At 37.8% G+C, this 25122-nt stretch overlaps 2 protein-coding genes across 3 annotated transcripts; both read left to right on the plus strand.

The window, feature by feature from the left end:
• Positions 1-2080: 2080 nt before the first annotated feature.
• LOC136245091 (gamma-aminobutyric acid type B receptor subunit 2-like) lies at positions 2081-24668 on the plus strand. 2 transcript variants are annotated; one of them, XM_066036609.1, is made up of 15 exons: positions 2081-2205; positions 13871-14014; positions 16501-16671; positions 16911-17018; positions 17074-17148; positions 17367-17558; positions 17613-17858; positions 17910-17973; positions 18696-18785; positions 19278-19422; positions 22970-23105; positions 23157-23264; positions 23317-23442; positions 23650-23991; positions 24181-24668. In XM_066036609.1, exons 1-15 carry the CDS (start codon positions 2194-2196, stop codon positions 24532-24534), a joined length of 2313 nt encoding a protein of 770 aa, XP_065892681.1. In that variant the 5' UTR covers positions 2081-2193; the 3' UTR covers positions 24535-24668. The 2 variants fall into 2 exon arrangements, with proteins under 2 accessions (XP_065892681.1, XP_065892679.1); XM_066036607.1 differs by lacking the exon at positions 2081-2205 and adding an exon at positions 10988-11275.
• LOC136245093 (52 kDa repressor of the inhibitor of the protein kinase-like) lies at positions 21052-22674 on the plus strand. The gene has a single exon (XM_066036611.1). The coding sequence runs from the start codon at positions 21172-21174 to the stop codon at positions 22558-22560; it is 1389 nt and encodes a 462-aa protein (XP_065892683.1). The 5' UTR covers positions 21052-21171; the 3' UTR covers positions 22561-22674.
• Positions 24669-25122: the final 454 nt, after the last annotated feature.

The following is a 25122-nucleotide window of genomic DNA, read 5'->3' on the forward strand; positions in this document are numbered from 1 at the left end:
AGCTGATAAACTACATAAAAATCCTTTCATAGCTCGCTACACACTGACTACTTTATTAGAGTGACTGCTCTATTAGAGTATCTCGATCTTTATCACGGTTTTCAGCCCCACTCCAAGAAAGATAATTTCGGTGTGATATCATTCTGAGGGGGGGCTTTAGCCCCCTAGCCCCCCCCCCTTTCCGCCGCCTATGCTGTTTACCAAAGCAATATCAGTATCAAACTGAAACCATCTATAGCTCATGAGTATAGCTTCTAGGGGATGCGCAAATCCCACCTCCTTTCATAATCCTGGATTGGCCCCTTAAGGGTATGTACTTAAATGGATACTATGTGTACTCATGCACAAGTAAAACTGCAAGAATTTAATATATATTTAAGTGAAGCCAAATAGCTAATGACAATTTGAACAATGGATCACGAGTATGATCATTCTGATGCTTGTTCTGTGGTCATACAATTAAAAAAAAATAAAAATTATACTAGATACAAATATGAGTCACTAGAAGTAAAACACACTCTTACAGTATGCACCACTCTCAGTTTAGTTGCTTAAAATTTATGTACTTCCATTTTGTTAATATACAGTTCAGCAGCTATAGCAATATAGTTTCCATACATGATTATTATTAACAGTACTGGCTGCTTGCATGGTAGGGGTTTTAATAATCAGCTCATAACCTGCATTGGAAATTTTAATTTGGTGATTCATCGATGTTTACATAAACAAAACAATCAGCAAAAGGTCAAGGACTACTCCTATAAGTACCCAAGACCTTTCTGAATGGTCTGCATTGTCATCTTTTGTTTAAATGGTCGCTCTATTATGTCATCATCATCATATCCATGCTTGCACTAATCATTATTTTATATTGAAATATTCTGCACTGTTTACATCAATCGCTGAATTATATGAAATATTTTGTATTGCTATACCAGAAGTACCAATTTAAAATGCTTCATATAGTACAGTGATAATGAAACAGACAGAATGCTCCATATCATAGGCGGCAGAAGAGGGGGTGTTGGGGGTGCTCCATACTGGGGGTGCTGAACACCCCCAACTCAAAGCTGTATTGTGCAATAGTCGTCACGTGAACTTCTAGAAACTTGTCAATCACGATCGAAATACTCTAATAGAGCGGTCAACCCAATAAAGCGGTCACCCTAATACAACAGTCAAGCATGTATAAAAAAGTATCAGTATTATTTTGATTAACAGCTAAAACCACCGAAAATGCCTCCAAATTCAATCTCCTGACACCTAATTTTCAAAAATTACCTGGGGGATGCCCCCAGACCCCCCTAGAATTAGCATGTGACATGCTTGGTGTGCTACCACCATAAATTTTAGGCACCGCCAGCTATAGCACCCTTCCACCTCCTATGCATATAATATAACGGGATCACTGCATGCATGCCTGTACTTTATCTATGTGGACGACACGTAGTCTGATGGGATGTTGATACCAGACCAACAAATATGCGTTGGAAAATGTATTTATAATCTAACCAGCTACATGCAAATGTGATTGTGGGATTAAGTTATAGCTTTAAAATTTCCAGCTTATATATAATTTAGGTATTCCAACCCGATTTTTAAATTTTGGAAAAATGGGCTTTTTATATGCTCAATAGATAAGAGTATTGATTGCTGATCTCAGAAATATATAGTTTGTTGGTTGGAATTAGCTACTTTGACATGCACAGTGCTTAAAAACTGAAAAAGGTACATTTTTCTCCAGGGTTCCCCATACATTTTAAAGGGAAAAATGGCACAATTGAATCAGGAAGCCATCTAGCAATCTGGACTATCTTGAAACTACAGTTGCTTCTAGCTGCAGGTTTATACATGTAATGAGAGTAACTTCAGATCGTATCGGATCTCAGTGATCTTTGTATGCTTTGTGATAAGCAAATATGTTTCACCTACTGAACACTTCTCAATACAGTGGTGTATACCCATAGGCAAGTGGCTATATCAAGTAAGTAAAAACATCAAGTTAACAACTTATAAAAGGTAAACAACTAAAGTGGAGGTGCCACAATGATGCAACAATACTTAAGGTGGAGTTGTGGTTTCAATTATGGCATTGTTATACCGACTTTGAAGTGGTTTATACTTTTGAGCTGATGACACAGCCATCAGAAAATTGCTCTGGAGCTGAAAATCGCTAACCCGAGCGAAGTAACTATGAACTTTAAAGTAAGCACCAGTGACTACCTTCCTGACCCAACAGTACATTTTTAAAAGTTTTAAAGTATTCTACATACATTGCATGGCTTGAAAAGATTACAAAACAACACAAAACTTACTTATAGACGGGTTGCCTTTTTAAGGCGTGGTCGTTTTACCGTAAAGTTTCCACATACTTTCCGAGTTCGCTAAGTCAAAAATGTATTAGAAAATGAATGTTTCGGTTAACTTTAGCAAGCAAGAGTTAGCCAGCCTTCAGAACAGAAAGTATGTTATAGAGAAAGGTTCGAGCTATAACATATCCAACGTGTAAGGTGAAGGCTGAACGAGAAGATGATTTTCTCTCAATCTTGGGTTTTTGGAAAGCGATAAAACTCGCTGAAAACATTCTTTGTAAGACTTTGCTACTACTTAGAATCATAGAATGGATGATTTTAACTCATCTTGTACCTTTGAAGAACCAAAAACGTTTGTCAAACTATTTTAAAAAATGGGTTTTTGTTGACTTCTTGACCAACATTGTAATCATGCGTAAAACGGAAAGTCGCGTTTTCTCGCGTTACACAAGGGACACGCCCTAAATAGGCAACCCGTATATATGTAACGCGCACGATAAAACTAAGATTTTCATGATGATCAGCGTGTGGACAAACCCCACAGCGATTTTCATCCTCATTGGAGCTCGGACGACGGAGCAATCCCAAGTTAAACACGAGTTGTTATTTTGTGTCAGGGTTCTATTGGGGAATATACGGAGAATTTTTTTATTAAAAAATCTCGGATACTGGAATACCTATATAATTATATTATTAATTAATTAATTCTGGGGCATCACGTGACCTGCCAAGAATCCTGGAGTAGTGGAAAGACGTCTGGTCAGTGTATGATGGCTGGCACTGGTCATGGAGTGATTCCAAAGTATGTTTTTGTGTGTTTGGCTCCTTTACAGCCACATGAGTGTTATATGTGACTGCATAGATTTTGGAAAAACGATCCAAATCGCACATTAGAAGTTTCGAGATAAACGATTTTAAAGAATTGAAGCCAGCACAACTCTCCAAGGATAGCAAGCACGTGTATGAAATTTACACAAAAGATGCATCAATCTTTTACCTTTCAGGCCACTTCCAGTTCTTGTAGCTGCTTGTAGAGTTTCCCGCCAAATAAGATAGAAAATCTGAACAGTTGGACGAGCGAAGTAGTATCACGAGTGCTCACAAAGGGGTGGCGGAGAGAGCAAGAGATAGACCTCAAAATGGAGGCAGACCACGATTGGAGTCCAGACACGAGATTACAGTGCTATGCTGGCTCCTTAGTGGCTGATATGTCGCAAAATCAACAGAGAAAACGTCTGGCCAACAATATAAGGCTGTCCACCAGTAAACCACTGATTCTTGCCATGCCAGGTCCTTCACAAGGCCTGAAACCGCGATTTGAGCACTCCACATCACCCAGAAAAGACGTCTGTTAAAACCAGCCTCGAGTAGTACTGAGGGTCAAAACTAGTAGTACGATAGTGTAGCTATCCACTGGTGGTATTAGTTAGATTTTGCCTGATGTGCGATTTGGATCGGCTTTGTAAAATCTGGTCACATAATGCTGTAGCTATTCTAGCACATTGTCAGTAACCCAAGGCTGATTAGCAGTCTATATAGAAATAAAGGTAGTTATACTATGGTGGTTATGAAAAATGATTTTTTGAATTCAGCAAAGGGACAACTTTACTTGGGTATTGGTAAAACCGGGAGGGGAGCGGGACTGGGAGATTTCTTGGTAAAACCGGGAGCTGGGAGATCACGTACACAATACTGTTATTTTTGCACTAAAGATGGTTTGTTGATGCAGAAGAGGACTCATGCAAGTAGTCTCCCCTCTTTCCAAACATGAGAACGAACTAGCTATAGGCTAGGGAATTACAATCGAGCCGATTGCAATAGCTCTGTACTTACAAAAGATCGAAATACTCTAATAGAGCAGTCAGCCACTCTAACAGAACAGTCTCATATTCTGTCTCTTAACGGCCAGTAGCTTGTTAATTTATTTGTAAAAGTAAAAGAGTATAGTCTTAGGGCTTTCAAATTAAAGTCACCCATCACTGTAGTTGTATGCTTCAAACTCCATATTATTACTATTATTAGCACTTTACAGTAACCAGCATTGAAGGTCTGACAGCAACATGTGCTGCAGCCTTTGGATTACCTAACCTAACAAGAGCTAGAGACTTTAAATGATTATGTAATCTAGCATATGTGACTTTCATTGTTATAAGTTTGCCCAGGTTCTTTGACCTGCTCCACCTCATATGCTTTGCTATTCTACTAAATCAAAATTTTTCTTGGGAAATTCTCATTTTGAGTTCTGTCCCCATGCACAGTCCCTGAAAGGAGGGGGTTTAGAAAACCCGGACCAGACCGGACCAGGTCAACTTCTTCAAGTAAGCCAATTCACACAATAGCTATAACATACAATTCACACAATAGCTAGCTATAACATACACTCTTCACCTTGTAGCCACTCTGCCAAGATTTATTTAACAATTATATAAATTTGTAAATAAGTAGCTAACTACATATGTACGAATATACTCATGATTGAGTTTGTACATTAACAAATATATAAGAACATAATTAGCTAGCTACGATGGCTCAGACTGCAACAGCGATCGCGCACGAAACTTCATCCACAATAAAACAACAATACTTTCTACTACATTTCACTACACAATTGCTACAAAGCTACAAGCTCTTTCTGCTGTACTCAACTGTTACACACACTAGTGACCACCCGAATTTATTAGAATCGTGATATACAAAGTGAAAGGAACTAAGATAACAGCAAACCTTCGAACTTATGTAAAGGAATGGTCATGGATGACTGGCTAAACTAAGAAAGGTAAGCTAGTACCCATGTAGGGTAGTTTTATAGAGTAGTAAGGTTTTGTTCTATTTAAAGCTTACCTTGATAAGTAGCAAATACTCCATTACTCATTCATCACTACCAAAATATATTCAGAGGTTTGCTGTTATCTTAGTTCCTTTCACTTTGTATATCACGATTCTAATAAATTCGGGCGGTCACTAGTGTGTAACAGTTGAGTACAGCAGAAAGAGCTTGTAGCTTTGTAGCGATTGTGTAGTGAAATGTAGTAGAAAGTATTTTAATAGCTTAGTTAGGTTGTTTTATTGTGGATGAAGTTTCGTGCGCGATTGCTGTTGCAGTCTGAGCCATCATGGCTAGCTAATTATGTTCTTGGCAGCCTGAGTGGCTACAAGGTGAAGAGTGTATGTTATAGCTAGCTATTATGTGAATTGTATGTTATAGCTATTGTGTGAATTAGCTTACTTGAAGAAGTTGACCGGGTCCCGTCCAGTCCGGGTTTTCTAAAACCCCCTGAAAGGATGCATGCTGATGTGAGCACTATTCTATAAGTCCAATCCATTAGTATTGTCACTGTTGTCCTTCTCATGCTATGGCTAGTTCCACTGATTTAATAATGATGGTAGCTATACTGTATTTAATTCATTAACCGGGTTAATCCATCCTGATGAATTGACATTATAAATGTGACCCAACTTTGACAGCAGTGAAAATGGTGAGCATCTGACTAAGAATTTGTAGTGAAGTTCACTATTTGCCACAGTATTCACTATACTCATTTTTTATGCGCACGCATCCTTTTTCAGTTGGTCAATTTTTCTCTTTTGTAGCTAGAATATAAGGCAATGGATATTAATTTACCTATATATCTTGTGTTAAATATTAACTTGATACCTTGAAGCATTCCAGAGATATGCGCATGGTCAATGTATATATATATATATATGTGTGTGTGTGTGTATAGATATATAGACAATAATACATGTTTTTGCTTTTCTTTTAAGAAAAGGACCAAGAACAATTGCATGATGTAACTATCTGAAATCTCTTTTCTATTATTAGATGGGATAGGAATGGAAATTTGTCCTCAAAGTCATGGTAGCTACACCAAGCCAAGATAGATCATTTTCAGTCATCAGTGTTGCAGAGCAAGGATTGTCTACAGAAATTGTAGTCATGTGTTAATAAGTAAACATGATTGGAAGAATTAATACCATAAAAGCAGCATTGAATGATTCACTTACTTCAGACTCTCTTAATAAGCATTTTCCTACTGTATATAGCAGTCACTTCATCACATTAATCTGCTGACAACTTTGCAATACCTGCTACTTCATGTGACACTAATCCATTCACTTTTGCTGAGCAGGATTTCTGAATCTTTGGTCCTGTCTCATCTGAACTCTCTGGATCCTAGGAAGTCCACAGGCCCAGATGGCCTGTCTGCTAGGTTCCTGAAGAGATAGGCTACTCCATTGCATGGCTACCTTATACTGTTAATGTTCATTGCAGAGTGGAATTGTTCCTTCACAGACAAGAAGTGTTCATATATACTCCAGTTCATAAAGGTGCATGGTGCTTTGGACAATCCTGGCAACTTCAGACCAATCTCTGTTGTGTCTGTTCTTGCTGTTTGTTTGTTTTCGTGTATTTGTTCAATAATCTGCCTTAAGTTAATTGTTGCATTTGTGTCCATGTATATTTGGTTTGTATCCATGTGTTAAGTTTTGTACTTGTAGATGTTCATTATTTTGTCTGTATTATATGCTGCTCTGACAAGGAAGAATGGTAGTTGCCAATTGTCAGAGGGTAATTTATAAATCAAATCAGTCTGATAATTTAAGAAACTTTTATTGCTAACTGACAAACAAAATTTCTTGCTGTACAAACTCCAAATATCTATTGAATTTATAAACTGACAATAGCTACATAACTGTGAAAGTGCACGCACTCTGGATCTAGCCACTGTCTACACAACCATGCAGAGCAATAATAACTTGCAATTGGTACAATAAAATCAGTGGAAGTGGAGCAGGTCAAAGAGTCTGGGTGAACTTATAGCATGAAAGTCATACATGGAGTGAAGCATACAGCTATACAAGAGGAATACAATGATATAGGTAACATTTTGGGAGCATGATTTTTGAAAGCTCTAAGAATGTTCACTTTATTATTGCAGTTAAGAAACAGAATATGGGACTGTTCTGTTAGAGTGGCTGACTGCTCTATTAGAGTATTTCGACTTTTTGTAAAAAGTACAGTAGCTATTGCAATCGGCTCGATTATAATTCCCTAGCCTATAGCTAGTTCGTTCTCATGTTTGGAAGGAGGGGAGACTACTTACATGAGTCCTCTTCTGCATCAACAAACCATCTTTAGTGCAAAAATAACAGTTGCTTGCAGTATTGTGTACGTGATCTCCCAGCTCCCGGTCCCGGTTTTACCAAGAAATCTCCCGTTCCCGCTCCCCTCCCGGTTTTACCAATACCCCTTTGTGGACAGGTTCAGTCTTTGCTCAAACATAACTACTGTACTGATATTGAACTTAAGCAGCTGGAGTCAGGCCTGCGCACTGGAACACAAAAGCGCTCCCATGCAGCCAGTGGCAGAGCCTCCAGCCGCGATAGCGGAGTCTAACAAAGCTGATGGAGTTGCAGATAGTGCATTGTTGTCCTCTGAGGACCCCCCTTTACCAGATCTGGAAGTTTTCCAGTTTGCACTTTCAAAGTGTCAGTGTGAGTTAGCTAGATGCCAGAGTTTCCTCATATGTGGATAGATGGAATAATTGTGAATTTATTTGCCACCCTTGCGTGGCAAATTTATTCCAAAGCTGAATGACTTTATTGATAATATGAATACAGCTCTCTCAAGAATACCTACTTCATCCCTTGCTGAGTTGTGCAATCTTTGTTACTGTGCTGCTAGAGTTGTTACTGAGGAATGTGGAGTAACACTATCTACCCCTGAGTCACGCAATTCTCCTTCACCATGGGAGATCAGGATTTTATCCAAGCTGAGGAGGTGCAAGCAGGATCTCAGCTGTTTACATGAATTTTGTAGTGGTAGACTTTTGTCTCAGCAAAAAGTAAATGACTTAACAAGAAGGTACAATTTAAACTATAGATCTGTGGAGGAAGTTTGTGAGGAGGTCCGACAGACTGTTAAGGCCCTCTCCCATAGACTTAGGCGCTATAGACATAAAAGATCTTGCCGGCAACGGAATAGGCTTTTCTTATCAAATCAACACAAGTTCTATCAGCAGATGACATGCCAATCTGCCTCACTTACCCCCCTCCTAAGAAGGATACATTGCAATTTTGGAGTAATCTGTTTCAACAAAAAGGCTTCCTGGCAGGACACTATGGATCAAGAGTATGCACCAATGGCCTTCTCCCAATTACAGCATGATGACTTCATCAGGGCTTTAAAAAGAATCCCCAATTGGAAGAGCCCAGGCCCAGACTTTATTTGTGGATTTTGGATTAAAAAGTTCTACTCACTTCACGGTGCATTTTTACATCATTTTAATCAATTGTTGTCAGGATCATCCCCTCTTTGGTTGTCAGGAGAACAGTACTCATTGTTAAAAACCCTTCTAAAGGCAATGTTCCATCAAATTACCGACCAATTACTTGTTTATCAACAGTATGGAAGTTTCTTACTAGCTGGTGTTACATAGACACTTGGTTTCAGTCAGTGCAATCCCTTTTCAACAGAAGGGGTGCACACATAGCTCCAAGGGCAGTAAAGATCACTTAATTGTCGATAAATTTATAATGAATGATGCTAGAAGAAGGCATAAGAATTTATTTATGGGTTGGTTAGATGTTAGAAAAGCTTTTGACCGGCTCTGTTCCACATGACTGGATATTACATTGTTTGAGACTATTTGGTGTTCATGCATGACAAGATTGTAAAGTTTATGGAAGCTGCAATGTGCCTCTGGTCTACTGTTTTGACAGCAAATGGAGTGTCCTTAGGTAAAATAAGTATTAAATGTGGAAAGGGAGATAGTCTTTCGCCTTTGTTGTTCATTATGACCCTGGCACCGTTATCATTTATCCTTGATAAGACCTCTAAGGGTTACCATCTTTCTAACTCATCCATAATTGTTAACCATCAGGTCTACATGGACGACATAAAACTGTACAGTCGTTCACAACAAGAGATTGAGTCATTAATTCACACTGTCAACATATTTTTCGATGACATATGCATGTCAATTGGTGCTGCTAAGTGTAATATTGTGGCTGTATCTAAGGGACATCTTGTGGAGTCAGATAGTGTTGTTCTTTCATCTGGTGATGTGATCCAATCTTTATCCCCTACAAGTTTTTACAAGTATTTGGGTGTCCTTGAGTCAGATTCTTTAAAACAGCAGTAAATGAAAAACATCTTAACAAAAGAATACAAGCGACGTGTACGAAAGTTTCTTCGTTCAAAACTGTATAGTAAACATTTAATTTCTGCAATAAATAGTTGTGCTATCTCACTGTTGCGTTATTCTGGAGGAATAATTAATTGGACCCAAGTCGAGTTGCGTAAGTTGGATATTAATACAAGAAAATTGATGACTATGCATGGTGGTTTTTCAATGACTAGTGATGTAGACCGTCTTTATGTCTCAAGGAAGAATGGAGGAAGGGGCCTGATCTCAGTGAAGTTTGCAATTGAGCATGAGAAGAGAAACTTATCATTTTACGGTCACCACTCTAATGATCCTTACATTAAATTAATTGCAACAGATTATCAGGTGTTTGAGGAGCATGGCAAGGAATACAAGGAATTATCTTACTTGGAACATCTACATACTTGGAAGAGCAAGCCTCTCCATGGACAATTCATAAGAGAAATTTCTGATCAGATTTGTGTTGAATCACAGTGGTTATGGCTATGCTATGGTAACCTTACTAAAGAAATGGAAGGACTTGTATTTGCGGCCCAAGAGCAGGCCTTATCCACAAATGCTGTTAAAGCTCATATCTACAAAACCCCATACTCAGCTAGATGCTGGCTTTGTGGTTCTTTTGATGAGACCATAGTCGACCACCTTGTAAGTTGTTGTTCCTTTTTAGCACAAAAAGAATATAAGAGCTGGCATGATCGTGTTGCTTCTCGTGTTCACTGGATGCTAGCAAAGCAAGCTGGATTCCCTGTGCAAGATCTTTGGTGGAAACATTGTCCTCCACAAGTTTGTAAAAACAATGTCTGTAAACTGTTGTGGGATTTTTCCATTGCAACTGACACCTCATTGTAACACAACCGCCCTGATATTACGATGGTATTGAAGCAAACAAATGAAGTATATCTAATTGATATTGCTATTCCTGGAGATTCCAGACTTTCTCAAAAGGTTGTTGAAAAGCAAACAAAATAATTATGTGGATTTAAAAATTGAAGTTGTTAGAGTGTGGAAATGTAGAAAAGTATCCATCATTCCTATAATTGTTGGGGCGTTAGGATCCATACCAAAGGATTTATCATTTTATTTAGAGAAGGTCAACTTGCCAACATCTTTAATTCGGACATTTCAAAAGACTGTGTTATATTCTACCATATCACTGTTAAGGCGTTATTTGACAATTTGACTGATGCTTTGTTTATTGTACTTTGTGTGTCTCATAGCTAACTGGCAACTTTTTACATTAACCTACACTCTTGGCCGGTTAGAGTCAGGTTCTTTTGCATACCAGCAATGTATTTGCACGTATATTTTGCTGTAAATAATAATAACATACACAAAAACAACTACACAAATAAAAATAAAGTTAACTATTCATTACACAAAAAGTCCTTCAGTTCTTTTATTGTTTGTCAATAAAATATGTATGCACGTGATCCTACTTACGTAATCTGGCACGAAAATATCTTGGGAATGCACCCCGCCGGGGTGTAGCTTCCGCGTATCGTTACGGGTCAGCCGGCTATACTGCTTGTGTAAGGAGTTTCTATGATCCTCTTGTTGCTCTTGTTCATATTCACGAATTCCTTGAGTCATCAATGCGGAAGAAATGAGTCGACTGACATTCACGTAATCGGCTTCTTCCCCTGCACGGACAAGAATGATACAAGGAAGGTCCCCGCGGATAACTGTGATGGGATAGATAGGATACCAATCATGGAGTTAGCTCTGGAGGAGATTAATGGGATGTGTGACCTGCTGCCGGGATATCGACTGGTCGTAGACTATGCGAACTCTGCTGTGAGTCATATATCTATAGCTATCACGGGAATAGGCGATTATAAGAGGAGGCCAGGGGGGGCCATGGCCTTCCCTGCTGAAAAATAAGTTTTGGGGAAATGTTGCAGTATAGATTGACATCGTTATTTTTAGTATTTTTCATGTTTTCAGTTTATAGCATAAATTTTAGGTCAGTTGTTTTCAAGCCTTCAGTATTGAAAAAATCCTGGAGGTTGCACCCCCAGACCCCCCTGAAATTCTACTTTTTATTACAGCCATACAACAATAGTCATGCTGTACCTACTTGCCCCCCTTCCCCCCCTTCCCCCCATAGGTCAGGTCTAGAATCGCCACTGATCACAGGTTCATAATATAGCTGCTAAGTAAGGTATAGAGTCGATATCCAGCTTCCAATATAACCTGTACAAAATCGCTGTTTTAAAGTCAGTTACATTTAGCTTTGATCAGATTAATACTTCTTCTGGTGATAGAGAACTATTGATTGGTGCTTATTAAGTTAGTGTTGATAAGGTCAAGGCTTTATTCTGTGAACTACACTGTGCATGCACAACAAGGAATTGTGGTGTTGACTTATAATTATTTTTCTCTTACTGTTGATAGCTACTGAAATGGTGCAGCAAGCAGATAAGCTACTTGTGTTTGCAAATTTGCTGACTTTCCAGCATTGTAATATTGAAACTATACATGAACACCTTGGTAGAACTAACATGTGCTGGGTTATTTCTTGCAAAAAGAGCATTAATATATATGTTGAAAATTCTTGAAAAACCATCTTATGACCACACAAAAATATTGTAGCAGGAAACTAGCAGCACCCTCATGCATATTCTATAGAAATCCTAGAAACAGTCCAATCAATTTGTATGGTGGACTGGTGGTGAATTGATTGTACCAACTGTCCAATGGAAACTGGCACATGGAGGAAAATTTATGCAAAATTTATGGAATTCAAGGAATCACTATTACAATGGCATTTCAGTACTACAGCAAATTGATTTGAAGTATAAAAGTAGCCTTTATGCAAATTTCCAACCACATAGCAACAGCTTACTAATATGGTGTTAACTACAATCTAAAAACATCATGTTGATATTATTCAATATTTTCATATGTTGCTATAAACTTGTTTCATGGTTTTGTTTGTTGTGAGTAAGGCCATTCCTATTTGATCTTATGTTGTGTGGGCAAAATCATTTTAAATTTGGGTAGGTAGGTCGGTTTGAAAATGAAAATGATAAAAAATTTTAAACACAAGCATACAAAATGCAAATAATGAATGTAGCTACAATAGTATATACACAGTTAAACATCTAGGTTTCATACTCTTCTAGTAGTATCAGATATCTCCAAAAGAGCTTTCCCATCGTCTTCTACAAGTTTAGAGCATTGGACGATCTTCAATGGTCTCTTTTGGACTATATCACGAGGGTGCTGATGATGTGTTGTCTTTAAGTACACGTGATCCACACATGTGATTTTCAAAGTTATTTCATTTGAAGAAAAATGCAGTCGGTCGGGCCCACGCAACATAAGATCAAATAGGTATGGCCTAACAATGTAACTAATAATTTTGAGTCATAAACAGTGGTGGATATGGTATGTGGCATATTAACACGTTCAGCAAGCAATATGGCCAGCATCACAAGTATGCATGTTTGTGAGTATAGCTACTTATACTTGTAATGTGTACTGTTAATTAAGTGTACATGACAGGTATATCTCTGAAGCCATTTAGGAACTGTTTTGTACAGTTTCTCTGGAAGTATTGTATAGGGCAGATATTGTTTGTTTAACAATTTACAGCCCACTAGCTTCATGTTCCATCTGCTAACCACAGAATGAGATGCATGTAACAGACAGTTAGTAAATCATTGTGGCATATAATACAGTGATGCATTTCACTGTAAACAGTTCAAAATCTCTAAGTGTGTATTGTAATATTTACTTTGGTGAGTCTAACTTACATTAATTTTGGTTTTTTACATTGTTATTGTATGAGCAGAAAACTAAACAACAGAGTAACAATGTATTAATTTTCCCTTACCAGTGTTCCAATTATTATGCACCTATCAATGTCACACTCCACCTACCCCAGGTTGGGCAGTGGGTGGGGATTTGTGGGGGATTCATCGCCCTAACTTGTCCCCAAGGTAGGGGCATTTGCAATGAGTATAAACTATATTGTTAGCATACATTAGTGTCTTAAGTGATTCCCGAGGTAAAGAGTATGAATTAGTAGGGGATATGTAACTTGAAGTTATCCCCAGTGGAAGAGAATTTGTCATCTGGCTTTTGAAAATCCTCAATAAATCCCCACTGGGGTAGGTGGGGCATGACATTGATAAGTACATTATACTACCACTAACACTTTGCTGGTAGTTCTTACAGCCACCCTTTCATGAGTACCAGGGCTACCAGGACCTTCAGCTGGGCTAACTCTACTTAGCAGATTGAGCTGTGGTAACCAGCAATAAGGCTGTGCCTGGCTTAGCTATTCCACTGATTTCTTAATACCATAAACTGGTTGTCACTTTACCTAGTTATTTGATGATGAACTGACAATTATTGTTATTATAGCTGTCTTTGCTCCTTTAGTGCTCATCAGTTCCAGCAATGTACAATCTGATTCAACAAACTGATCCTTCACAACCAACTAAACTGATGATCCTTGGACCTGCCTGTTCTGTTGCTAATATCCCAATGGGAGAGATGGCTGAGAAGTATTTGCACCTTACGCAGGTAAATAATTATGGTGTTTTAACTAAACCATTTGTGTGATCCATCATGAGTTTGTTCATAAGCAACTGAAACTTTACAGGTGTGAGGAAGAAAGCAATGATAGTGTTGTTGTCTGAGGCTACATATACAATACATAGACCAGTGTATATCATAATGGAATTTGTGATGCATAGCTAACCCACTGTGGTACAACTATAATACTGTGTACCCAGGGGCGGATCTAGGATTTTTTGAAAGGGGGGGTTAAGTTGGACAGGGACATAGGTAACTAGCCAGACATTAGAAGATACCAAGCCTTCTCACAAGGCCCTAGTGGTAAGATTCATGTAGATTCCATTATTTTCCATGGTCAAATTGGCTATTTGGAATAATGACTACATTTTGCACACTAGCATGTGGAGCATGCCAGCCTATAGAAGGTCTGGGGCATCCCCCCCCAAGGAAATTTTTGAAAATTAGGCTCTCTAAAGGTGAATCTGAGAGTTTTTAGCAGCTTTCAGTGGAAAATAATGGAATTTCAGTATATCAAAACACTATTTCTTTTCCATTAAATCAAGACTGATTGCAATATGCATTGAGTAGCTATCATGCGTGCATGATAATCTTTTCATTTGTAGCTACCAAGCATCTAGATATAGCTAGCTAGCTATTTATATACCATAATGCATCAGCTCCTCTTCAACAGCCACAACTGTCTATCTTACTGATAAAAATAATGTTGTTGGATCCCACTGGAAGGTTGGGGTAGATTATTTTACACATCATGAAGTTGGAAGAATTGTGGAAAATGCTTACCCCAGCCTCAACATCAACAGATTCTAGGCAGACTCTCTTTATGGAACACTAGACCATCTGGGATTCATCAACATTGGATGACTATGACTACAAACTACAAAAGGTTTTGACTGTGATGATTTTGCAGTCTGCATGAAGGATGCTGTTTCTAAATACTCCCATGATCAAACAAAGCCAGACAATAGAGGAAGCCTTTGTAGGATAACGTGTGGAAGAAACATGTATAGCTAAACAGAGGCAGAAACATGTATGGCTAAGTAGTAGTGGTGTTAATTGAGCGTCACAATTATTAGTATGCATGCTCCTTAGCCTAGTACCACTTTGGTAGCCTTAACACCAATAAAATGTACTGAAAAGCAGAATGCAGTGAAGGGTACTAGTAGCTATTAGCTAGTCCACTGGAAAGTGCAACTATATTTGCATTTATGGGGTTTCTGAATTTGCTGTTGTGATAGCCAACTTATTTCTAGATCTGCTGGGTTGTGAAGACTGATCTATAGCTAGCTACAAATATCAGCACCATAATCCACAGCATGGGGTCATATCAGAAGGTAACTGATACAGATTTAACATTCATAGACAAAAGTGCTATAGTTGCCTTATAAACTTGTAAAATACCAAGACTACAGTTTGCAGTAAATGGCTGAGTTGGTAACTACATATTATACTGAAGCTGAAACCAATTAAACCACTAACACTTTTTGAATCATATTTTAAAAATATAAAAACCACACTAATCACCTCTTATAGCAATAGTGGAAAACACTGCTAATTATCTGAATCAGTAAAAAAAACCACAATTAAAACTTTTGTAACTAAAGATGCAACCCACAATCGAAACCTTTTCTTGAAGAACTCTTGAGGAAAAGGAAGCTATACTCTCCTGGAACACAGTTGAACAATAGGTATAGTTAGCTACATATATAGACATTATTTGTGATGCATAGTTCCTGAAATAAGTCTGCTTTTGATATACATAGAAGAGTTAGGGTTTTATTGGCCAAGTACTAACTTAGAAAGGAAAGGGGGGCTACAGCCCCCTTAGCCCCCCCCCCCCCCTAAATTCGCCCCTGGTACCAGTATCATAACAAATGTTGGATGATGATGGGCAGATACACAGGGGTATTCTCCCTACAGTCATAATCCACATATATTATGGATTGTGATATTTGTCTGAGCTATGATACCTAGCTGTCATTGGAGTGTCACTTCCTTGACCACTTATGAATCAGTTCTTCCGAAACCCCCTGAAACATGTAAACAATTTTCATAGACAGTTGAGATGCTTTAATGAAGCAGTATGATAATATGGTCATTGCAATTTATCATGTGTTTGAACTTGACCGTGATCTGTTTAAAATCAACATGAGCACTCCACCCATTTAGATGCGCATGCAGTAGAGACACTCATTGTACAGTTGAGATGTACACCTATCTTTATATATAGCTAGAGAACTTTTTGCCACCGTGATCCACCCCTGATGGGGCTGCTCCTATGCATTAAGACACCATAAAGAGCTGGAGTGCTTGAATAGCTTTTATTAGTCACAAATGTAGATACATTTTAAATGTTGAAAACTTAATACTAAATTAAAAATGACTATATATACAGTCATGTAAAATAGTAAGCCTAAAAACAGAGTGGGGTTACCTGTTTATGAAGTACATTGATTATAATATTTCTATTCCAGGTATCCTATAGTGCCAGCTCTCCGGTGTTTGGAGATAAAAAGAAATACCCCAGGTTTTTTCGGACAATACCTGAGTTAAACCAGCTTTTTGATGGATACAGTGAATTCCTTAAAAAGATGAATTGGAATAGAGTAGCAGTGATATATTATGATGATGACTTTACACTGAATGTATGTCAACTCTTTGAGTGTGATGGTTTATGTTGTATATGTTGAGAAAGACACTTCATGTGCTGTTTGCATGTATACTGATAGCTAAATGACTACATAATTACAGTATGACTACAATTATAGAAATGCTGACAAAAATCTGCAGTGTGTACATATATGAAGTATACATGTATAAAGTTATCTGTTGTTCTTTTACTAGAGTGCTACAACTCTGTATGCACTTTAATTTATTTCTACAGGTTGGATCAAACACCATTGAGATGTTAACAAACAATGGGATTGATGTTGTTTTGAACCAGCTAGTAGTTACACATGGCAGTGAAGATTATGCTATTAGGATGATCAAAGTAGTTAAATTCATGCAATGATATCTGACATGTTTATTTTGTGTTGTTTTAACAGCAAGTCAATGCTAGAATCATCTTAGCGTTGCCACCATTGGCACCTAGAAGTGTTATTGTGACACTCTGGTGTGAGGTAAGGATACATCATAATCACACATTTAACATTACTGCACATGAGCTAGCATTTTGACATGTGTGAACCATATTTTAAAGTATGATTATACATACCGACTCCTCTAATTGAATGTACACTACTAATACTGCATTGAGCAATCACTTTTTCTTTGAGGGAAAGTTTTGTCTTTTTATAGAATTTGTTTGTTGCATGTTTAGTTGCAACTATTTTTGTAGGCAATTAGAAATGGACTAGCTGGACCAGATTTTGTGTGGATGTTCCCTGGCTGGTTTCACCCTAGCTGGTGGAATGTTAGTGATGCTGAATGCACGGCAAAAGAAATGGGATCTTCACTAGATCATTCCTTAGTACTTGTAGCTAATAGTGAAGTGAAAAGTAACCAATCAAGAATTATAGTGTCTAACAAGGTAAAAGTGATGCCTTTAATGGCCTGTCTTGTTTAGTAGTTTATTTATTGATAGACTGTGGCACAGTACGAGGAAGAATTAGCTAATAAGAGCACTTTAAGTGATGTCAAGACAGACGTGTTTTTAAGTGTTGGCTTTGTATATGATGCTATCTGGACAATTGCCCTAGCCTTAAATTCATCTATATCAGTACTTGCAGAAAAGGGATTAGGACAACTGGAGGATTTCACTTATAGTTCGGTTGATATGGCAGATGTGTTTACTGAAGCTGTTGAGAATGTGTCATTTGAAGGAATTTCAGTTAGCAATTGTATATTAATTTACTAAATAATGTGTGTAACACCACAATAGGGAAATGTGTCATTTACGGAAGACAGCGTTCAACTGGCCTCTTTTCAAATATTGCAGTATCAAAGTATGTCGATTTAAGGAATGGTACACACAACAGCTCATAATCACTACAAGGCAGTACACAATAATTATATATGTTACCAACTCCATGTCTATCATATCATTTGTGCTGTAAAGCCTCAAAAATAAATAAACTAAGGTTCCACATGAGGTACTAAGTCACTTTCTAGAGTTCCTATGGGTACAAATACATGAATTCAACAAGGAGAAAACATCCTGGCCAGCTGGCAGACTCCTGTAAGTATTCGAGCGTAAATTGGATGTCTGCAGGATTGAGGTTGCCTAATGGAGTTTTTCTCATCTTTTCAAACACACTTCGTATAATGTCTTTAAACAGGCTGTAAGACCAGGTGTCCTACAGACCCTCAGCACTTGTGCTGTGAATCCTTAATAAATAAACGAAATACACTGTATTAGCTTTGTGGGACCACGTATTGAACACACAAACAAATTTTATAAAGATTCAATTAGCCAAATGTGTGTCATGCATTGCAAATCTTTAGACTTTTGCAGTGTGTTGACGATTTTTTCTCACAAAATTGATGCTTTTGCAGTAAGCAAGACAGTGCAACTAACTGTGAAAGGTTTTTCATAAACTCTTAAATCATAGGCAAATTGCAATATATAGTTTTCCTCTTCTCATTATGCAGCATGTTGCAGCTACAAGTAGCTGTCATTACATAGCACATTGCATTGCTACAGCTTCTTTCTGTTCATGTACTCTAGATGGAACTGCTACACCAGTGATGATATATGATCCATTACTTTCTTCTGATAAGTTGTATGAAGTGGTTAATTCAAGCTTAGTTTGGCAAGGTATACATATTATGTGACTGGCTGAGTGAAAACGTGTTGTTTTAGCAAAATGATAACATTGAAGTAAAATATGTATGCCATAGAAAAATTTTGTGCACAAAAGTACACAGTGAAACAAATCAGTAAAGCCTATTCACTATTCAAAAATCCATGTTTCATATTTGTGGCAAAAAATCCATGATAGGCACATGAGTTACAAGTACTTATTTACAATGCAGTAAAAAAAAAATTTGGCTGTTTTAATGCATACTTCATAAGAATTGAGGTTACAATTTAGTGCTTTGTATAATTTTCCAATGAAATTCTAAATTATCAATTTTTGTCAAAGACATGGTACACAGAAGGCATTACTTGCAAAGTTGCTCCACACATACAACACCTTTGTTTCTATATAATATTATAACAGAGAAACAAATTCGAGGAATGTGCCAGATTTTTGTTCAGCAGATCACAATAGATTGTTACACGGTATTTATCTTATATTTCTTTCAGGTGGTTATATTCCCAAAGATTCTCCTGCCCCTTTTGTTTTGACCAGTACTTTAGCTGAACAAGTGATAGCTGGTGTTTTGTCTTCATTTGGTATCCTGTCCACTATATTCTTCTTCAGTTTTAATGTTTACTACAGTAATCACTGGTGAGTGGGCACAATGTAGTTATGACTGTATCACTGAAGCTCTTATAGCAGAAGTGGTCATTAGGTACAGTACATAGTACTGAACAGGTGGCAGTGTGATACCTGTTAAAGTAATATTAGATGGTTAAAATATCATTGTAGTCATTTCAAAATGCAGCTCCTCCAATGACTCTGTGTTTTAAATCACTCCAAGGTCTAGTGCTATACATTAACTTGCGACTGTACTTCTCATATTGTAAGTATTCTCTAATATTAATCAGGGGCGGATCCAGGGGGGGGGGGGGGGGTCTTTGGGGTCTGGAGACCCTCCCTTCAGGATATATATTTTATAGGCGCTTACTAATAAGCGCACAATGATAATTAATTAAGCGTTGGCTATTACTCACGTGCGATATGGCTGCAAAGCGTTACAGGAGTAGTGACGAGGCTAGCAACGTTTGTGGACGGATTTCTGAGACATTGCCAGTGACAAAGAAAGCCAATTTGCAACGTTATTTTACAGATACAACGTCCACGTGTACAAGGTTAGTTATAGCGCAATGAGGCCGACACGCAGCTGCACGCCAGCTGAGCTACTGTGTGGCTTCGCCGCTAATTATATTTTTAAGGCTTCTATGAATTGCTAGATAATCCGCACAGCAAGATGATCAGGCCATTGTACTGAGTGAGGAGAGCAATTCAGACAGAGAGTCGGAAAATGATCTAGAGGGGCATAACACTAGTAGCAATGATGACGTTGCAGTTGACACCACCAGTAATCTATTATGGTCCACTCAGTCAGAGATTGCTAACAGCAGTGATCTTCCCACTTGTGATGCCCAACAGTCTGCTAGTGCTGGTAATGACCAGACTCAATTAGCTATTCAGGATGTAATAAGTAGTGGGGATTTTGGAAAGATTGCACAATTAAAATCTCGAATCAATCTCACAGATCAACAAAAACATTTTCTGTTGAAAAGGCATTATGTTCCTTCTATCAACTACAAATTTCCCACTCATGTGATTAACAAGATTCATCGACATTTCCAACACAGATGGCTAGAGAAAAATCTTGGCTTGGTATATTCTGAGTCACAAAGTGGAGGATACTGTAAGTATTGTGTTCTATTTGGTAAGACCGAGCCAACTGTGAAGGAACTTGGTGTTTTTGTAACCAGGCCCTTCACTAATTTTAAAAAAGCCACGGAGCTATTGGGGAAGCATTTTCATGGCCTTGGAAATTCTAAAGGAAACAAAACTCATCAAAATGCAGTACAAGATGCAAATATGTTTGCTAGAAGTATGGAAAACCTTGATGCAAGAATAGATTTCCAACTAAACACCGCAAACAGCAAGACAGCAGCAGAGAACAGACTGAAGCTCCGATCAATAGCAGAGACAGTAATTTTTTGTGGAAGGCAAGGCCTTGCTTTTCGTGGTCACCGCGATGATAGACCTTCTGTTGAAGAAAATCCAAACAACAATCATGGTAATTTTCTTGGTTTGCTCAAGTTTCGTGTACAGGCTGGTGATAAAGTTCTTTCAAATCATCTTGAATCTGCTGCTGGCAATGCTATATACACCAGTAAAACTATTCAAAATGATCTCATTTCAATTTGTGGTGACCTGATTCGTAACAAAATTTTAGAGAAGATTCGTCACGCATGTTATTTTTCTGTCCTAGCAGATGAAGCTACAGATGTGGCCAATGATGAGCAGCTATCAATTAGCATCCGCTATGTTGATGAAGGATCTCCAACAGAAGTGTTTATGGGATTTCATAAATGTGTCTCGGGGGTTACTGGACAAGCAATTGCCGATGACATACTTTCACAACTAGAAAAATGGCAATTGCAGTTGCAATTTCTTCGTGGTCAAGCATACGATGGAGCTGGAGCTATGGCTGGGAAATCTAAAGGTGCAGCTGCTTGTATAACTGCAAAACACCCTAAAGCATTGTACACTCACTGTGCTTCACACAGACTAAATCTCTGTGTGGTCAAATCTTGCACTATCAGAGAAATCAGCAATATGATGCAGTCAGCTGATAAAGTATCACGATTTTTTAGCAATTCTCCAAAAAGGCAGTTGGCTTTGGAGAAGTGGATTGACAATCTGTTTGCCAATGAAAAGCGTAGGAAGATAAAGGAGATGTGTCGTACTCGCTGGATTGAGCGACATGAGGCTTTTGAAAGTTTTATGGATTTATTTATGCCAATAGTATGCTGCTTGGAGGAAATAGCCAACAGTTCTCCAGCAGAATGGAATGCTGAAACCAGATCAGATTCCCAGTCACTGTTTTTTACAGTGTTCAGATTTTCATTTGTCATAGCTTTGGTGGCTACACAGAATGTGCTGTCATACATCAAAGGGCTATCCGTGAAGCTTCAAGGTCGCTATGTTGATGCAATTCGGGCTCACAGAGATATTCAGAATGTGAAATCTATTTTGGTTAAGCAAAGGTGTGATGTGGAGAGATTTCATTCACAAATATACAATGAAGTTACAGTATTATGTCAGAGTGTCGGAATTGAAGAATCGGTACCAAGAGTTACTAACAGACAGCAAAACAGGCAAAATCTTCCATCCGATAGTCCCAGTGAGTATTATAAGCGCACAACAACAATTCCTATGCTAGATCACCTGATCAGTGAACTAAATGTTCGGTTTACAGAGTCTTCATCTCAATTTCTCTTACAGTTTGCTCAACTTTTACCATCAGAACTAATTAAAAACCTCACAAAGACCAAGAATACAGATTTTGATGATTTAATAAAGTTTTATGAGGATGATTTACCTCTATCTAGGGGCTTTTCTGCGGAATTAGAGTTATGGAAAAACTACTGGTCGTCAGAAACATGTAAAGCTGATGCAGAAGCCTTAAACACCCCTGAGAAGGCATTAAAACAGCTTGACAAGGATTTGTATCCTAACATTTATACGTTGTTGACACTCGCTGCCACTGTTCCAGTCACTAGTTGTGAATGTGAAAGATCCATCAGTATGCTCCGATTAATCAAAACTTCTTTAAGGACTACTATGACACAAGAAAGACTAAATGGGCTAGCAATGATGCAGTATCATCATCAAATTCCACTTGAGGCTGATGAAGTAGTTGAGGAGTTTGCCACTCGACAGCCAAGGAAACTTCTGTTGTAATTTACCTGCATGGGGACAATTCAAATGACATAGTAGTAATCCACTAGGCTGTAGCTACCTATAATAAAATACACTGTATACATAACAATAACATAATAAGACAGTCAATAGTCATTCAATCAAAGTACATTAGTATAATATATGGATCTTTAATGTGTACTCATACCAGGCCATAAATTTGTGTCAGATTGCATCAAATTCAATCTCAGAGGGTTGAATTTTCAAAATTTTCCTGGGGGGGCATGCCCCCAGACCCCCCTAGAATGCTCGTGCTTCGCACTTCGCAGAGCACACTGTGCAGTGACTCTTACCTTTAGACCCCCCCTTCTAAAAATCCTGGATCCACCCCTGTTAATTGTGTGATTAACTTAAATTTAGCAGTTTTACATGTTATTACCTTTGTCTGCAGGGTAGTGAAACGAAGCAGCTATCGTCTTAACTCCTTCATTTTAGTTGGAGTGTGTGTAGGGTTTGTAGGGACCTTACTACATGTTATTGTACTTGATGATGACATGCCTGAACCTCTCACCACAACAATTTGTAATGTCAGTGATTACTAGTCTTACCAGTGACTTCCATACCATCTGATCTTACAGGTTAGAGTGTGGAGTAATGAAATAGCCTTTGTGGCTGCCTTTGGAACACTTTGTGTTAAAATTTGGAGACTTTACAAGCTGTTCTTCAATAAAAACCTAGTACAGCATGTAAGTACATAACTACATTATGATGTAATGATTATACTGACACACTGGACAGAAATATTTGTCTGACGAGTATTTGTTCCTGAGAATAGCTGTCATCGCATCACCAACATTGGTGTTATTGATTGTTCAAAGTGCTGTATTTCCTATAACACTACACATCATTACAATTGTCAATGAGGTATGTCAAAATGGCTGCACACCACAGTGGAACCTGTCTAAAGTAGTTATACACCTTTGAGCTGGCCTTGATATACTATGTAGGCTACAATGGTGAATTTCTGTATGAATTGTGCAATTTAAAAGTTTAGAAATATCCAGCAGACTAGGAAGGCAGGTTCTGCTATATATTGACTATTTGTATATTACATTACTGAGCACATTTCAGGATGATCTCTCTGTTAAGAAGATTTATGCAGTGTGTAGTGGAGAGCATGAATTTGTGTTTTTAGCTGTTACTTTTACACTCCACGCTATACTAGCCTTGTTCAGTGTGCTAGTAGCTTTTGTGACACAGAGGCATATTCCAAAGATTGGAAGCTATCACAAATATCATGAGTCAGCTGTGATAAACCTGACTACTATCCTGGCTATCATAGTGTCCTCTATTTGCCAAGCCATTGTGATAATTTTTCGTTTGAATGACGTTCAAGAGGGAACACTTTTGTTGATAACACTTCGTGATTGCCTATGGATGTATCCAATGGTATATGTGCTGTTCACTCCAAAGGTATCTGCAATGTATTGTGTACTATGGTTATTAACTGTTTGATGTCTAGGATATTTAGCAGGTTAACCTTATATGTACCTGGGGTTAATATACATACATACCCTATATACTTATAAATGGGTTGACAAAACAATAAGAGTTACAAATGTACAAGTACATATTTTTAGTATACGCTTTGTGTTAATTTAGGTCTATCGTGTAAAGTGCTCTTCTGCCCACAATACATTTCGTGCAGCTCGTATTTCAATCAGCAATATCACACTGGTTAACAGAAAATCTGGAACCACACTCATACAAGTACTGGGCCATAGTAATTTAGATAGTGGAGTGTCTATAAATTCTGTTGCTTCACTTGCTACCCCAAAGGATTGTGAATGCTCAACATTGTATAAGAATGAAAGTGTTGTTTTGAGTGCAGACTGTGAAACAAGCACCTGCAGAAGGAGTCTAGCTGTTAGGAGCAGCAGCATAACACCTTCAACCATCCATATCAATATTCAACTTCAGGGAGAAGATAAACAAGAAGCTGCTGACAATATTTAATTTATTTATTATCAAGTAATTAGTATCTCTCTGTGTAAGGGTAACACTATACACTATTAATTTAGAATTAATTAACTTTGTTGTGTAATTTTTCTCAATGCATATATTCAAATAATGATTTGTTTGTAGTCAAATTCTATACACTGATTGAAGTTAAAGAGTCAATGTTGTCGCATTCAATTATGTTCGATTGTAAATTATTCCAATCTTTAATTGTTCTGGAGTAGAAACTTTGTTGGTGTGAAAGAGTACTGTATATGAATTGACAAAATGAAACACCTTGGATGATGCAATCTGGTTGATCTTTCCATTGAAATAAAATAGGGTGGAAGTGATAGTGAGTAATCTTATGCATTATCATAAAGAGAGTTTGTATTTTCCTTCATAACTGGAGGCTTGGCCAGGAGAGATGCTGTATCATAGATGTAACTGCTTATGACACATAGCTACGTAGAAGGAATATGCACAGAGAGGTTTCATTGTTCATACATAGTGCAAAGAATTGAATATTAAGCTGATGAGTATATATTCATGAAATTGCAGTGAAATATTTTCATTTGTTACAAACTTCTTGTTGAATGATTAAAT

Source organism: Dysidea avara, chromosome 15 (genome assembly GCF_963678975.1).
Source record: "Dysidea avara chromosome 15, odDysAvar1.4, whole genome shotgun sequence".
Lineage (NCBI taxonomy): Eukaryota > Metazoa > Porifera > Demospongiae > Dictyoceratida > Dysideidae > Dysidea > Dysidea avara.

What these genes read in the sequence shown, in the direction of transcription:
- LOC136245091 (XM_066036607.1), top strand. Translation starts at nt 11,024, where the DNA reads ATGATCCTCTTGTTGCTCTTGTTCATATTCACGAATTCCTTGAGTCAT. An exon ending in TCAAATATTGCAGTATCAAA is followed by an intron (nt 17,974 to 18,695) that starts GTATGTCGATTT and finishes CATGTACTCTAG; the next exon opens with ATGGAACTGCTACACCAGTG. An exon ending in ATAAAAACCTAGTACAGCAT is followed by an intron (nt 23,265 to 23,316) that starts GTAAGTACATAA and finishes CACACTGGACAG; the next exon opens with AAATATTTGTCTGACGAGTA.
- LOC136245093 (XM_066036611.1), top strand. Translation starts at nt 21,172, where the DNA reads ATGGGATTTCATAAATGTGTCTCGGGGGTTACTGGACAAGCAATTGCC.